This window comes from Gopherus evgoodei, chromosome 3, assembly GCF_007399415.2.
Source record: "Gopherus evgoodei ecotype Sinaloan lineage chromosome 3, rGopEvg1_v1.p, whole genome shotgun sequence".
Taxonomy (NCBI): domain Eukaryota; kingdom Metazoa; phylum Chordata; order Testudines; family Testudinidae; genus Gopherus; species Gopherus evgoodei.
Genome location: NC_044324.1, coordinates 209,142,507 through 209,158,968, shown reverse-complemented (window position 1 = coordinate 209,158,968; position 16,462 = coordinate 209,142,507). Strand labels below are relative to the sequence as shown.

Sequence of the window (16,462 nt, the reverse complement as noted above, 5' to 3'; positions counted from 1 at the left end):
TCCTTCAACCATACAGCCCGTTCATGTGACCTATGATCACTTTTTTTTTTTAAATTGTATCGTTCCATAGCTCTGCATCATCATGCCACTTAGATTATTCATGTGCCTTGCTTAAAAACCATAGATTTTATCCCATTACGTACCATGAACTCAGAATCAAACTGCACTGCTTTACAAATACCATTGAGGTAAATAAACAACTTGCGGGGAGGGACACCCTCCTCCCTGTTCCTACTGCTATGTAATTTTTCTTACTTAAATAAATTTCTCTCTGGTGTTATGGTATAATAATTGTACCTTATTGCTCCAATAAACAGCTTTATTTTCTCCAAGATTCATTTGGAACTTGCATGAAGCTTATAGCTTCATTCCAATAATTTTTCTTGCATATGAATGATGGTAAATCTGCCTCATGTTACCCCTTGAAATTAATTTTCTATTTGTAGCCAAAGGAAAAATCTTATAAAAATTGTGTGTATAAAAGTATCTTGCCTTAAGTTTGGTACTAAAGGCTCAAAACCCAATTTCTGTTGCAACAAAGGAGAGCTTAAGCTTTTACATATTGAATATCTATGGTGCTGCATAACATAGTTCCTTTAAAATTATTCTCAAACTATTCTGCAGTATTACAGTTACCTGCACCTACATTGTCAGTTGATAATATTCTAATCATAAATGCACATTAACACTGTGTGTAAAGTTGAACTCTTAAGTTTGTCCAAAGAATGATTGCTGAGATCTGAGATCTTTATGGCTGGAGTGCTGACACTCATGGCTTTGTCCCTTAAGTAATGTGTCCCAAGTCCCAAATTAAAGTTGTAGTAATAGGAGGGCATTAAAGTAATAACAAAAGGGGACAGTAAACAAAGGGAAGATAAGAGCTCTCAGCACAAAATCAAGATATTGAGAACAAAATTAAGGAACAGGAGGACATGAGGAGAGGCAATTAAATAATTTATGTGCCAATGCTAGGAGCCTGGTAAGAAACAAGAAGAATTGGAATCGCTCATCTGTGAGCATAAATTTGATCTAGTTGTTGTTATTGAAACCTGGTGGGATAGTTCCTGTGATTGGAATGTTAAAATCAATGGTAATCTATTTAGGAAGGATTGGGTGGGCAACAGGAGCGGGGAGTGGCTCTCTGTCAAAGGTGGCATTATGTGTTTCCGAGTCACTGATAACTTGGAAGAAAATGTTCTTGAATGCTTATGGATCAGTGTCCTAACAGATAAAGCACAAGATGTGTTAGTGGAGGTCAGACCACCAAATCACAATAGGGAACAGGGTGATTGGCTCCTTACTCACCTATTTACAATGTGAAGGGAAAAAAGGGTACATGATTCCGGGGGACTTCAATTTAAGTGATCTATGCTGGATGTGAGTGGGGACATGGTAGCAGTTTTCAGGTATCTAAAAGGGTGTCATAAGGAAGAAGGAGAAAACTTGTTCACCTTAGCCTCTAAGGATAGAACAAGAAGCAATGGGCTTAAACTGCAGCAAGGGAGGTTTAGGTCGGACATTAGGAAAAAGTTCCTAACTGTCAGGATGGTTAAACAGTGGAATAAATTGCCTAGGGAGGTTGTGGAATCTCCATCTCTGGAGATATTTAAGCGTAAGTTAGATAAATGTCTATCAGAGATGGTCTGGACAGTATTTGGTCCTGCCATGAGGGCAGGGGACTGGACTCGATGACCTCTTGAGGTCCTTTCCAGTTTTAGAATCTATGTCTCATGTTTCTGGTACTAAAACATCTTTGAAATTTCTAAATATTCTAGATGACAGTTTCTAACTAAAGAATGTGTTATATCCAACACAGAGGAATTATACATTACATCTCCTCTTGACCAAGAAAGAGGAACTGAACACAACTAAAAATGTATAGTAACTTAGGTACTAGTGGTTGTGACCTTACCACATTTTTAATATGCAAACAGAATAAAGTCCAGACCAGTTATATGTACGTCGTGCTTTAATATGGCCAGTTTCACAGAGGTGGAAACAACTATGAGCTAAATCAGCTAGGAGGAAGAATTTAATCAGATAAACAATTTCCAATCATTCATATTTAAGAACACTTTACTAGATGCCAAAAAGCCACAATCGAGAAAGAAAGCCATATTGATTAAAACACCAATGTGACTTAGAGTGCAAATGAAGGCTGCTATAAAAATAAACAAAGAGAAGAAGGGGGAAGTAGAGAGTAATGAATATAAACCAGAAGCTGAGAATTGTAGAAAATTGATAAGAGAAGCAAAGGGATATGAGACATCTATGGCCAGCAGAGTAAAGGACAATACAGAGTATAAATATATAAGGAACAAAAAGCATCCTAACTATGGTATTGGTCCATTACTAGATAGAAATAGTAGAATTATCAATACATTTCTGTTCTGTATTTGGAGAGAGGGAACAACTATCTCCATTCCACAAGTATTTTAGGAAGATGTTAAACAGCAGCTACTAAAGTTAGATATTTTTAAGTCTGCAGGTCTAGAAAACTTGCATCCAAGAGTTCTCAAAGAGCAGGTTCAGGAGCTTACTGGACCATTAATGATTTTTTTTCTTCAGTAAGTCACCAGGAAGTTCCTGAAGACTGAAAGAAAGTGAATGTTGTGCCAATATGTAAAGAGGATATATGGGACGACTGGATAGTTAGAGAACTGTCGGTCTGACAGCAATCCTGAGCAAGATAATGGAGTGGCTGATATGGGACTTGATTAATAAAGAATTAAAGGAGGGTAGTATAACTAATGCCAATTAACATTGGTTTATAGAAAATAGATCTTGTCAAACTAACTTGATATCTTTTTTTATAAGATAACAAGTTTTGTTGATAAAGGCAATAATGTTGATGTAACAGACTTAGACTTCTGTAAGGCATTTGAGTTGGTCCCACATGACATTGACTAAAAAACTAGAATGATATAAAATTAACATTGTGCACATTAAATTGATTAAAAACTGGCTAACTGATAAGTCTTAAAATATAATTGTGAATGGAGTACCACTACCGAATGGGTGTGTTTCTACTATGCTATTTAATATTTTTATCAATGACCTGGAAGAAAGCATAAAATTATTACTGATAAAGTTTGGAGATGACACACACATTGGGGGAAGCAGTAAACGATGAAGAGGACAGATTGCTGATACAGAGAGATTTGGATGCAAGCAAACAATATATGTTTTAATACGGCTAAATGTATAAATCTGGGAACACAGTGTATGCCATGCTTACAGGATGGGGGAAGCAGTAATTCTGAAAAAGCTTTGGAGGTCCTGGTGGATAACAGCTGAAGATGAGCTCCAAGTGCAATGCTGTGGCCAAAAGTGCAAATGCAGTCCTTGGTTGCATAGACAGGGAATCTTGGGTAAGAATAGAGAGTTCGTTTTATCTCTGTATTTGGCACAGGTGCAACAGCTGCTGGAATACTGTATCCAGTTCTGGTGCCCATAGTTCAAGAAAAAATTGGAGAGGGTTCAGAGAAGAGCCATGAGAATGATCAAAGGATTAGAAAATCTACCATATAGTGTTTAATTCAAGGAGCTCAGTCTGTTTAGTTTAACAAAGAGAAGGTTAAGGGGTGACTTGATTACAATATATAGATAACTACACGGGGAACAAATATCAAGAATGGGCTCTTCAATCTAACAGAGAAAAAGGTATAATGCGATCCAGTGTCGGGAAGGTGAGTTCAGATGACTGGAAATAAGGCCTGATTTTTTAAACAAGGATCAATTAATCATTGCAACAACTTACCAAGGGTTATGGTGGATTCTCCATCACTGAGAATTTTAAAATCAGGATTGGATGTTTTTCTAAAAGATCAGCCCAAGGAAATATCTTAGGGTTGTTCTATGATGTCCTGTAGAACACAGGCTAGACTAGATTATCATAATAGTTCCTTCTGGCCTTGGAATCTATGAAAACTTGGAGTCATCCAATGCTAACATTAGGTGCTAACAATGCTATGTGATAGTCGCCATCCTTGGGATAAAATGGATCACAGAGATTTCTTGTGTTGATATGTGACGGGCTAAGTGGAGTCTAAATCTCTCAGCACTTTCACAAAGATACAAGGAATAAATTCTGCACCCTGACTTTCTAAGTTGCAGTTCTGCTTTCCAAGGCTGAGGCCTGTTCTCGGTTGCCTCACCTCTTGGTACACTATCAATGTTTAACCCATTACTTTTTTCTAAAGCACTTTTAGTGTAGAGAGAATGAAAGCTGCTCATATAAAACACATTTCTACTGAATATCACTTCTATAGTGATGATCTGTGCTAGTGAGCATGACTAGGGCATTCATTAGATAGATATTGATAATTCTGTTCTCATGGAAGCTGATCTAAGCAGTGGAACATTAGTAATTCATAAGCAGGGATGAAGATATAATTTTAGAAAGGCCTCAAGATACAGACTTGAACACTGAGTTCTTCATGAGTAAGGTTTACTTGTGGAGAAAGGGAGAAATCTGTATGTGTGTCTTTAGCACTGTTACGCTCTCAGCTTTTTCATTGATCTCCTTTCTTCCAGTCTTGCCAAAATTAAAAGTTGTGACTAACTTTCTGTTGTGTCCAACTTGTATTTTAACACACAAACTCCATCCCCCAGATTTTGCCAAAGCTGCTAATGTAGAGGATATTATGCCAGAGGCTGTCTTTTTAGGACGTTTGTTGGAAATCTGACAAAGCATTAGTTATGACAGTTCTGATTTTTTCAAACGATCAGTTTCTTGAAAATTCCTGACTTTTGACTTGGGAATGTTGTATCTCAAACACTTTTGACCTCAAAACTCCAAATATGGATTATTATAGTATCCCTCATGAGAACCGGTGCCTTTGATTATTGTTGAATCAATTTGGTATGTGGTCTTTTTTTAATCCTATGAGAACTCTGACATTTATAATCTTGACCCATATTTGGTGGAGTTCAAGATGTGCAGAGCTGGAAAACTTGAGTGCATGAGTTTTTAAATAACTTAAAAGCCTGTAAACAATTCAAATGTCATATGCCTTTGTGGTGGTTTAATTTCTCCTGTCACTTGGATGTGTTTTGAAATTTCCAGAAGGAGTAGAACCATGACAGCAAGGAAGCTTACAAAGCTCACCAGCTCTGTAAAAAGGACATTTCAATGAGAGATTCTGCTTAATGGCATATCTGAGCTCAACAGGAGGAGAATTTCTAATTGAGCTTCCATGTCCTGTCTAGCCAGGGCAAGTCATTTGTTGCCCAGGAGTTTTGGTTCCTTCTGCCAACATGTTTGGAACATTGCATAACAGTACATTATAAAAATATACTATAGCAATCAGTAAACCCGTTTATAAATCAACGGGATGATGATAGCTTTATAATCTCCCAGGGATGAGGAGGCTTGAAAAATATGGAGGTCAGGGATGAAACAAATACCAGTTTTGGGAAAAATTAACACCCTAAGGTCCATGACAATAAAGGTCTCCAATTTTAGATGAAATGAATAAAAAAATGTTCCCCCTAAACTTCTGTCAGAAGGCTCCAGTTTTACAGCTAGGACCTATTCCTATTTGGAGCCTTAGGAAAGAAGAGGATCAATGTAATGTTAGTCTGGACCCTTTTAGAAAGCCAAAGTAAAGAACATGGGAGGGATGGAGAGAGGGATGTAACTTAATCCTACTTGAGTAAGCCTGGCACTTCATTTTGCATAAATTGCAAGTGATTGAAAAAGCCTGCTGGAAAATCTACTGGGAGGGAATTGCGGTAATGGAGTCCTGAGGTAGTATGTTGATATGGTGAAGTCACCTGGGCTGTGAGAGGAGCAGCCTGCATGATTCAGGCATGGGAGGGTCTTGTGATGCATGGATTTTGATAAGGGCATGACTGAATATCAAAAAGATACTTAAACTTGCCTGCTACTCGGAATCATCTGCGTAAATTAAGTTACAAAGGAAAAGAACCAATATCAAAAACTACTACCCACTAGCAGGTAGTTTATTTCCCAGGGTTGAGGACAAGATAGTCGATTGTATCCGTCTTGTGCTATTACTCGAGCAGTCCTATAGAGTTGAATCATTAACACATTATGAACCTTATTTTTTAAAGAACACTCTCAATGTCTTGTGTACACACTGACCATCATGGGTGCTGTGTTCCTCTCCACTCTGCCTGTGATGCCAATCTGTGCTCCTTGTGTCTCCCACAGATATCTCTATGCCTTCATCCACATCGTCCTTTACACTTGGAACAAACTTGTAAAATCTATTAGTCAAACTCCGAGCCTCACCTCATTCACATCGCTCCTAAAAATTGCACATCAGCATTGCCTACAAAACATAAGTATAGCTTAACCCCCACCACAACTCCTGCATTGCCAAGAAGTATATATGTCTAAAATGAGTAACACTAATCTTATTTCTGTAAATCATGTCCTTCCTTGTCCCTTCTCAATATGTGTCTGTCTTCACTTATCTGTCATATCCAATGTTTATAATGTAAGCTTCTTAGAGCAGGAATTTCCTATGCATTTCAGTGAAGCACTTAGCATACTCATGGGTGGGTAATAGGACAGTGCTGCGTATAAGAGCTGAGTGAAATGATCTAAAGGATGCAGCATTTTTGACAAGTCATTTAGATAGCAATTGCAGAAAGCAGATGCTGGCTTGCTGCCTTCGTAAACACGCATTCAGAGTCAGTTGGCTGCCCTTCATCAGTCTTTTCACTTTCCTATATAAATGCCCTCTTATGCTGTATAAGTCACTCATGTTTTTTTTAACAAATCCATATTTGCAACCTTCAGGCTTCCCTCCCATTTGTAGTTTATTCAGATACATCCTGCGTGCGGTGAAGTTACCGTATCCTGAGTCTTGCCTCTTCCATTTATTCTATGTGCTTCCTCTTGAAAATATAGCAGAATAGGTGAACTATGGGCAGAATAAATTTGCTATGAGTAGATGGTATTCCTGAACGGATGTGCATTTGAAATAGCACAGAGGGACTGCCATAAGGGATAAAGATCTCATTCTGTCCATGGTTTGGCATGTTAATGTTTTGAAAACCTGCTCATAAAAAGACCCTTGCAAGGATCTTATTTATGCCACTTAGCTCCTGGATAACATTGCTAAAGGCTTTCCCTGTCCATGCATCCTTTATAAAAAGTCCAAACATATTGGTGGGGTTTCTCTAGCTTTGGCCATTATCTGCTCAACAGAAGAGACCTTCTCCATGTCATGCAACTACTTTCTGGCCAACCCTTGTGGTTTGCTCCCAACTGTGGGGCTTTCTGGTGCTGAGCTTTGATAGCTATAGCCAACTCATCCTTTCTGCAAAAGTGATTGGAACTTCTGTTAGTTTCAAATTGTGCAGTTTCCAAATAATCACCCTTTGGGAAGGGGAGGGATAGCATTCTTCCATGCAGGGGGGAATAGCATTACAAAGACACTGCAGAGGGACACTCTCAGCTGTCACTCAAGCACATGCTTGGCTATCTTTTGTGGGATAAGGGTGGGGACTGGGCTAATACCACAGACTGTACTGAGGCCCTATCTTCAGCTGATCTTGAACCCTTTCCTCTGGAGGTGGTGGAGATTTTTGTAAGGGATAATGCTAATATGCTCGTCATTGTTATATGCTGGGCAATTCCCCTGGCTTCAAAAGGGATGGCAGTCTCTGGACTTCGCCACTCCATTTGGAATATATTCTGGAGAAGGGGAACAATATGTTTCGGTTTATTCCCCCCACACCACCTGTGTCCTTACTGCTTTTGGCTGGTAATTTGTCCCCATATGGGAGGATCTAGCTCTGAGGAGTGTGCTGGGGAGAAGAGTCTGGTTTCTTGAATAAGCAGTTATCCTTGAAAGTCTGCAAGGGGGAAAAAGATGTACGGGATTTTTAATTGTGCTGGTATGTTGTGTGAAACTTGTCTTACACCAGGCTTATATGCATTTTGTTTCAAACCTACTGTGAAGCATCTAATACTGGTCACTGTTATAGAAAGGACACTGGAGTAGATGAACCACTGGTCTGATACACTATGATAATGCCTGTGGTCAAATGTTTATGAAAGCTTGGTTGCTTGACTTATGAAAACTGCATTATTACAGTTTCTAATATTTTAGAGTTCATGGACTTGTTTATGTCCTTTTCCTCCCAACAAATGGATCATTTGTTGTGATTCTTTCATTTGACCAGGATGGCTAGATGGCAATTTTCTTTGAAGCTCATTCTAAAGCAGAGGTGGGCAAAATATGGCCCGTGGGGGCAGTGTTTGTGGGTGCAGGCAGTGCATGGAGACCCACTGTGCCCCTCCTCCCAAGGGGCAAACAGAGACGTACCAGCAGCAGCCAGCTGCAGCTGCTTCCGGGAGTGGCATGGGGCCACGGAATGCAGGCAGCCTGTCTGAGTCCTGCTGCGTGCCGTTGGCTGGGAGCCACTTGTGGTAAGTGCCTTCCAGCCAGAGCCTGCACCTTGCATCCCAACCCCTTGCGCCAGGTCAGAACCCCCTCCTACACCCAAACTCATTCCCAGACCCTGCCTCCCAATCCCTTGCCTCAGCCCAGAGCCCCTTTCTGCACCAAACTCCCTCTCAGAGCCCACACCCCCATTAATATAGTAGAAATGTGCTGTCCATGACGACTTTCCAAAATTCATGGAGTGGGCCCCCTGCAAAAATTATTGCTCACCCCTGTTCTAAAGCATCCAAGTTCTCTTTTCCTTTGAAATGTAACTTCAGTAACCGAGTAACCATGTTTGGCATTCAAACTCTCTCCTCTAACTTGACCCAAAGCCAAGGGCTTGATGCAGGAGTTACTGGGTAAAATTCTATGGCTCTCAAAATCTACAAAAATTCTCCTGCTGCTTGACTCGGATAGCATTGACACCAAGAATGCCTTTACACTGCTCCACATAAAGTGTGTGTATGTCTATTTAAATATAAACATAAAATAATGCAACATGACTATGTATATCTTTCCCCATCATTCATTCCTTGAGTAGCTGAGTTTAGCTTTGATTGGTGCTAGCTTTAAATGCTGTCTTTTACCACATACTTTACAGTGAGCTGTCTGTAGCTCTTTTTTTAAATTATTTTTTTAAAAAGAACTTAAACTTCTATTATCAATCTTTGAATTCTCTGCACCTCTCTTCCTGGAATAAATGAGCTCCTCTTCCTAGGCTATAAAAACAAAAAAAAAACAACTCTACAGAATTTGAAAGCCTCTTCTGTCGTAAATTTAGTTGAATAACCCTAGGTATTGCCAGTCACATTCCTGTCAGGGGTGAAAGTAACTGAAAGGACTTACCGGTATGCCAGAGTCCTGAGTGGGGGTGTGACCTCAACCGGAAGAGACATTTAACAGCCCTGGGGCTCCAGGCCCTTTAAAGCACCGCTCGAGCCCGGCTGCTGGAGCTCCGGTGGTGATTGAAAGGGGCCGGGGCTCCCCACAGTGGCAGGAACCCCGGGCCTTTTAAATCACGGCCCGGGAAGCTGGTCCAGTCTGGTACCGGCTTACTTTCAGCTCTGATTCCTGTTAATGAAGAACTGTACTGTTACATGAAGTATTTTTACGGGCAATGTGAAAAGGTCATTTTTATTTTTGTGGTTGTTCGAGCTGTCTCTTTCATGGAGACTTGATATTCATGCTATTATACTAGGCTGGCTGAGGGACGTTCTAGTGATCTTTTACTTGCTTTGGATTCCCCCAGCGCTCTATGTTGGTGCTTATAGCTGAGTTTCAATTGGAACTCGGGATAAATTCCAGATTACCAACATTTGAATCTTTGCTGTAACCTCTGTATCACGCGGTTACAGTCTAGGATTGTGTGTGTTTAAAATGAGTTTGCCCCACACCTATGGGAGATGTCATTTAGGAACCTGAATTTCTCAAAAGTTCTCCAAAATCTTGCTGGGTGAGGAGGGGTGCTTTCTGAAGACCCCCCTTATGTAAAGTCTCCAGTCTCCTCCTCTGTGGCACATGCCACTCTTAGAAGCCAAGCTGCAATTGGCTGAATGTTGTTTGTATTTCCCCATCCTCCTCCTCTTCCATTTCTCGGGAGGGAAGTGGGAAGTAAGAGTAGAAGCCCTAGAGGGGAATTAGTGCTGTTTGAGCCTGCATCAATCTCCTTTGCCATGCTTAAAGGGAGGGAAGCATCAGGGCTAATGTATGGGATTTTATTTGATGCTATGGAAATTGAATCTTGGATTACGTGATAGTATTCTTAAAACCATTGGGGACAGTGCACACACATTCTTTTTAGAAAGCTTACCTATCACTTTCCTTGCATGTTTACTCCCTTTTCCACCTACTGACTTGATGAAGGAACAGATGTTTCTTCTATTACTAATCACACAATTATGCGCAAAAATCCAGGATGCTACTAGACCTTCCAGAGTACTTAGTATGTACTTTTTAGGTTCAGTGGATACATAAATCACTGTTTTTGGTATAATTTAAAAAAAACCCCCAAACTTGCCATAAATCTTTTCTAGACAATGGTGTAAAAAGACACTATTAGATTTGTTTAAACCTGTTATAGGACTGACAATACAGAGATGGGTTCGTTCTTCTGGTTAAATGTATAATCTCAAGATTTTACTGTAGTTTACAGAGGTCATTAATTTAAGTGTGTGAAATCTCGGATTATATTAATACAAATCAGGATAGTACACTCTGGCGTAGATGTAAAGGCTTGTTTTAATTGAACAGTCAAACTTGTCAACTTGTCTTTACCAGGAGATTGCAAATAAAACCACAACTGAAACAATCAGTTTGTCTGATTGTTGTGTTTACAGCAGTGTACTTAGAATCTGAAGCTTATCACTTCACATAAGATTTGGGGGTATAAATATTTTAATCTTTTTACATCACTTAAACACCATTTTAGAAGCTCTGCTACATAATGGAGGCATTCAATGCTAAATTTCTTAAGAGGAATCTTGATGAAGATTCATTGGGCTCATATTTGCAATATCAAAAATAAACAGCCATCTTTGTGGAGTAACAGAGAGCAGATTTTACAAGTATATGCTGCTGGTTCCTCTGAGGAATAATTCTATTTTCTCTAGCATGTAGAATGTGACTAGCTTCTGAAGATGTATTTTTTAAATAACTAAAATAGATGTATGATCTCTCGGTATTGCTCGGTAGAGAATCTTCTTTGGGCCCTATTACTTACTGGAATAAGAAGGCATGGGATAGGTAGTCTTATTGTGATGTTTGTTGCGATCATTGTTCTCTCTGACTAGCAAATTAGTCAAATTTAAACTTCATTTTGGTAACATCTTTAGTTAATTTATAATGGAAAGTTAACTAAATTCATCTTAATCTTTCTTTCTTAAAAAGGTGTTAAATGAGGAGATGGGGTTTTTAAGGTTTGTTTTCCTGGATAACTGCTTTAAACAAGCTAATTAACAAGTAAGGTATTTGGCCAGATTCAGTTCTCATTTATATGTAGGGAGGGAGGTGGAAATCTGGAGCAGCAATGTTAATTTGATGTGACTCTCTGATAATGGAGTTACTCCAGATTAATTACTGATATAATAGAGGAGTAGTAGCTGAGCCTTCGGCCTTGGCTACAATGGCGCTCTACAGCACTGCAATTTTCTTGCTCGGGGTCTGAAAAAACACCCCCCTGAGCGCAGCAAGTTACAGCGTTGTAAAGCACCAGTGTAAACAGTGCCCCAGCGCTGGGAGCACCCCATTCTCATGGCTCTTCTCTGAACACTATCCAGTTATCCTTCTTGAACTGTGGACACCAGAACTGGGTACAATATTCCAGCAGTGACTGCACCCGTGCCAAATGCAGAGGTAAAATAACCTCTCTGCTCCTACTTGAGAGTCCCATGTTTATATATCCAAGGGTTGCATTTGCCCTTTTGGCTGCAGCATTGCACTGGGAGCTCATCTTCAGCTGTTACCCACCACAACCCCCAAATCTTTTTCAGTCACTGCGTCCCAGGATAGAATCCCCTATCCTGTGAGTATGGCCCATATTCTTTGTTCCTAAATGCATACATTAACATTTAGCCATATTAAAGTGCATATTGTTTGGTTGTGCCCAGTTTTCCAAGTGATCCAGATCCCTGTATGTCAGTGATCTGTCTTTTTTGTTGTTTAACGCTCCCTTAATTTGTGTGCTATCTGCAAACTTTATCAGTGATGATTTTATGTTTTCTTCCAGGTCCCTAATAAAAATGTGAAATAGCACAGGGCCAAGAACTGATACCTGTAGGATCCCACTAGAAACTTACCCGCTCTGTGGTGATTACCCTGTTTACAATTACATTTTTAGACCTCTCAGCACATATTAAATGGATTAAAAACTGGCTATGTTAATTTTATATTGTTCCACTGTTTTAATCAAAATGTCATGCGTGTCCATGTCAAATGGCTTACATAAATCTAAGTCTATTACATCAACACGATTCCTTTATCAAACAAACTTTCTACCTCATATAAAAAAAGATTGACAGGATCTATTTTCCATAACCCCATGTTGATTGGCATTAATTATATTACCCTCCTTTAATTCTTTACTAATTGAGTAACATATCAGCCACTCCGTTACCTTGGCCTGGGATTAATGTCAGACTCACAGGCCTATAATTACTTGTAGGGTAAATGCAGCATATTACATATATGGTGCTATACAAGTAATAAACTCTGGACTCTCATTTTGTTAGGTAAATAAGGAGGAACTTAAAACAAAATTTTTATAAAAATATTCTTAGGTGGTTTGGCTTGTTCCCTGGATCTTCCCTTCATGCAGCAAAGGGTGTTGGGGAGCACTGCTCCATCAAGTCTTTGGAAAATCCACACACCAAGGACAAGTAGGAAACTCTACAGCTGATGCTACTGTGCAGGAAAATCTGTTTTCTTATTTATAGAAGTAAATTGCTAGCCCTTAGAGTTAAAAAGATTTCCTCTGTTTGCATTTGGTAACCTTCATAATTTAATTTCAGTTTGAGATATGCTATTTACTCTCCAAAACCTAGCTATTCTGTAGCTAAGGTTGTCCTATAACCTGTCCTAGTGTTAGGATATAGGACGCTGTCCACCCTTACTTGTAAACTTCCTAATTTTGTAGCACAATTTAAAATGCCCTTTTATGTAAAAGTCCATTGAAACTATCAGTTTCCTCCACTGAAATACCATGCATATTAAACACAAATCAAAACTTCATTATTAAAATTTTTTGAAGGAATAGAAACTTGACAAGTTGCCTTAAAGGTGGTTAATCAATTACTTCTGTTGAATAAATAGTTTTTGGCCTGGGTAATGGAGTAACTACAATAGATTGCACTATGACACTTCTGTTAGGCAAACTTCCACTATTTGAATAACGAGGTAGCTGTGGCACAATGACTAACTAGACAACTAAGAAAAGATAAGTTCATTTAATGGAAAGCAAGCTCCTTCCTAGTTGTATATGGCAGAACTCTTCTAATGTAAGAGTTTCCTTCTAATCTACCATCTCGTTGTATTGGCCAGGAATATCAATTGTGCAACGCAGTTTTTGTTTCCTTTGCATTCAACCAGAACACGAACTTTTCGTTCTTATGTAATGTGGTTCTCCATTTTGTTCCCCCCTCTTCCTCCAGCATACCCAAAGTGAACATGAAGTCCTCAAATTTATTTAGTCCATGTCTTGTTATAAATCAGATGCATTTCTGCTACATTCCAACCAGAATTGAAGTAATTTCTGTGTCATTGTGCTGGAAGTTTTTGAAGCATTCAGATTTTTTTTTCAAATGCCATAAATAATCTATGTAATGTTTTAATCATCTAAAAAGCTTCCTTCAAAAAAAAAATGTAGAAAAACATTCTGTAGCCTTATTCTATTAGATAAGTGTTTCCCAAACTTGGAATGCCGCTTGTGTAGGGAAAGCCCCTGTGGGGCTGGGCGGGTTTCTGTCCCTGCCATGTCCGCAGGTCTGGCTGATCGCGGCTCCTACTTGCAGCGGTTCACTGCTCCAGGCCAATGGGAGCTGCTGGAAGTGGTATGGACCGAGGGATGTACTGGCCACCGCTTCCAGCAGCTCCCATTGGCCTGGAGCAGTGAACCGCAGCCAGTGGGAGCTGCAATCAGCTGAACCTGCCAATGCGGCAGGTTCACAAACTGTCCTGGCCTGCCAGGGGCTTTCTCTACACAAGCGGCGTCCCAAGTTTGGGAAACACTGAATTAAATCAATCCAGAACTATTAAAACAACTGTGTCACTTTAACAATACCTTCCTCTATGTGTGTGTGTAGGCATTCTTTAATGAAGTTACAACTGCGTTTTTTTAATAAGGCCTAGTTTTGTGTACATACCAACCCACCCCAGAATCCAGACAAGTCATATTGCCTTTAAAATTGATAGTTTCTTTCTGAAAACAAGATAGAACTTTTTTTCTGCAAAATTTGAAGTGAATTGGCTGAGAATACTCTGAAAATAGAAGGGTTAGAAGCATTTTGGAACTTTTGCTGCAAGGTGGAAAAAAATTAACAGGCCTAGTACCGAGAACCAACATTAATCTGATTAAAGACTCTTGAAAAGAATTTTTAAAACTTAGCCTTCTCTGCTTGTTTGCTTTGGTGATCTTTAGTATAGAAAATCAAGAGACTGCAGCAAGAGTGAGCAGCTTTTAAAAGGAAGAAAAAGTCAAACCTTTTTCTTGCAGAGAGAGAGACTTCCTAAGGTACAATTTGATTGGTAGACAGGCTTGCTATTGGGGTGGGTGGGTTGGACTTTTTATATATATAAAAAAGCTTCACAAAGGTTCTCTTGCTGAGCTTGGGTGGAGCACTGTAAGTGAGGGAATGCGGTCCTGATCTCTATCTACTCCTTACCTCTGTTGGTACCCAGCCCATTTTCCCTGTGGGCTGGAAGAGGGAAGTGATGAGTATCTGCATTTGAATAAAGCTTAAACTTTCCTTGACACTTTTGTCTAATAAAAAATAAAACACATTTTCCAAGAAGAGAGGTTATTTAACAAACTGTATTGTATTTGGCTTTTTAAGCTGTCTAGGGTAGGAACTGTGTCTCCCTACATGTCTGTAATATGCTGGGCCACTGTAGTGATGCCTCACAAATAAACTGGGGTATTGTTGAAGATTAACTTCTTAAATTTGTGAAGGGGTGTGTGTGTGTGGGGGGGGGAGGGTGAGTAACTTCCTAACACACAAACATTGAGAACTTTGGCAAGGAGTTGTAGTTCAGAGTTCAGCCTTTCTATTACATGATAAATTTTCCTGTTCCTCTAGAAATCCCTTCTTAGCAGTGGGGAAGTGTAACAAAAGCTACAAAAAGATGTTAGTTTATTTCAGTCCCCTCTGACAAATTTACTTGAATACCTTCTAAAATAACTGCTTCCTTACAGATTCAGCCCTATGAGAAGATAAGGGCCAGGGGATTGCCTGTTAACATCACCTCAGTCTTGAACAAACTGGTTGTAGTGAAACTAAATGGTGGCTTGGGCACTAGCATGGGCTGTAAAGGCCCCAAAAGTCTTATTGGCGTGCGGAATGAAAACACCTTCTTGGACCTGACAGTTCAGCAGATTGAGGTAAGAAACTTTTGATCTGCCCTGAAAGCCATTGTTGAAACAACATGCTTTGTGAATCAGAGCGTAGGCTAAAACTCTTGAAATTCTTGCTAATTTAGAAACACTTCCACTGACTAATCTGATTCGATTAAAAATTGAAACTGGGCTGTCTGAGTGGTACTGCTCTGCCCTACTGGGTAGGAGACTGGAATCAGACCCTGTTCTGCTCTCTGTGTCACTAACGATTGGGAGTGCTGAGAGTTACTGCACCTGGACTGGATTGTGAGCACCACTTAATAGTGATGCACATGGCCTCTCCCACCATGGCTGAGTAAGCAGCAGCATTAACAGAGATGGTAGGGAATCCCATATGGTCCTTAGATAGTGACTATGACAGAAACTTCCGAAAAGAAGCTAGGCAGGGAAATGGAAGACCCCCAACTCGCTGGGATGCGGGAATTGCACTGAAAAGAGAGGATAAAAATAAAGTATCGCATATGCTATGTGGATGGAATTGAATTACACCAGCATTTCTCAAACGGGGGTCTGTGGACCCCACTGATCAACTCCTCCCCCTCCCTCTATCTCCCGAAGGCTACTGAAGCCAAACCGGGAGACTTTAGGTACTAAAAGTCTGGCAGCACAGTGGAGCTAAGGCTCCCTGCCTGCCCTAGCTCTGTGCCGCTCCTGGAACTTCCTGAGCTCGCACCCAAACTCTCTCCTAGAGCTTGGACCCCATCCTGCATTCCAGCCCCTGCCCCAGCCTGGTGAAAGTGAGTGAGGGTAGGGGAGAGTGAGCAATGGAGTCAGTGGGGAAAAGGGTGGACTGGGCATGGGGCAGGCTGAGGATGGGGCCTGGGGCTGAGCGGGGATATTGGAGCTTCCCAAAAAAATTTAAATCAAAATGGGGGTCCTCGGATTGCTAAAGTTTGAGAACTGCTGGTTCACACCATTCTGGTCAAGGTTA

General features: G+C 40.1%; 1 protein-coding gene across 2 annotated transcripts in view; it reads left to right on the top strand.

Moving 5' to 3' along the window:
* UGP2 (UDP-glucose pyrophosphorylase 2) overlaps positions 1-16,462 on the top strand; it is a 41,227-nt gene that overhangs the window by 13,937 nt on the left and 10,828 nt on the right. For both annotated transcript variants that reach the window (XM_030557921.1, XM_030557920.1), the window contains exon 4: positions 15,331-15,516. In XM_030557921.1, the coding sequence (XP_030413781.1) occupies positions 15,331-15,516 (186 nt within the window). The remainder of the gene's footprint in view (positions 1-15,330; positions 15,517-16,462) is intronic.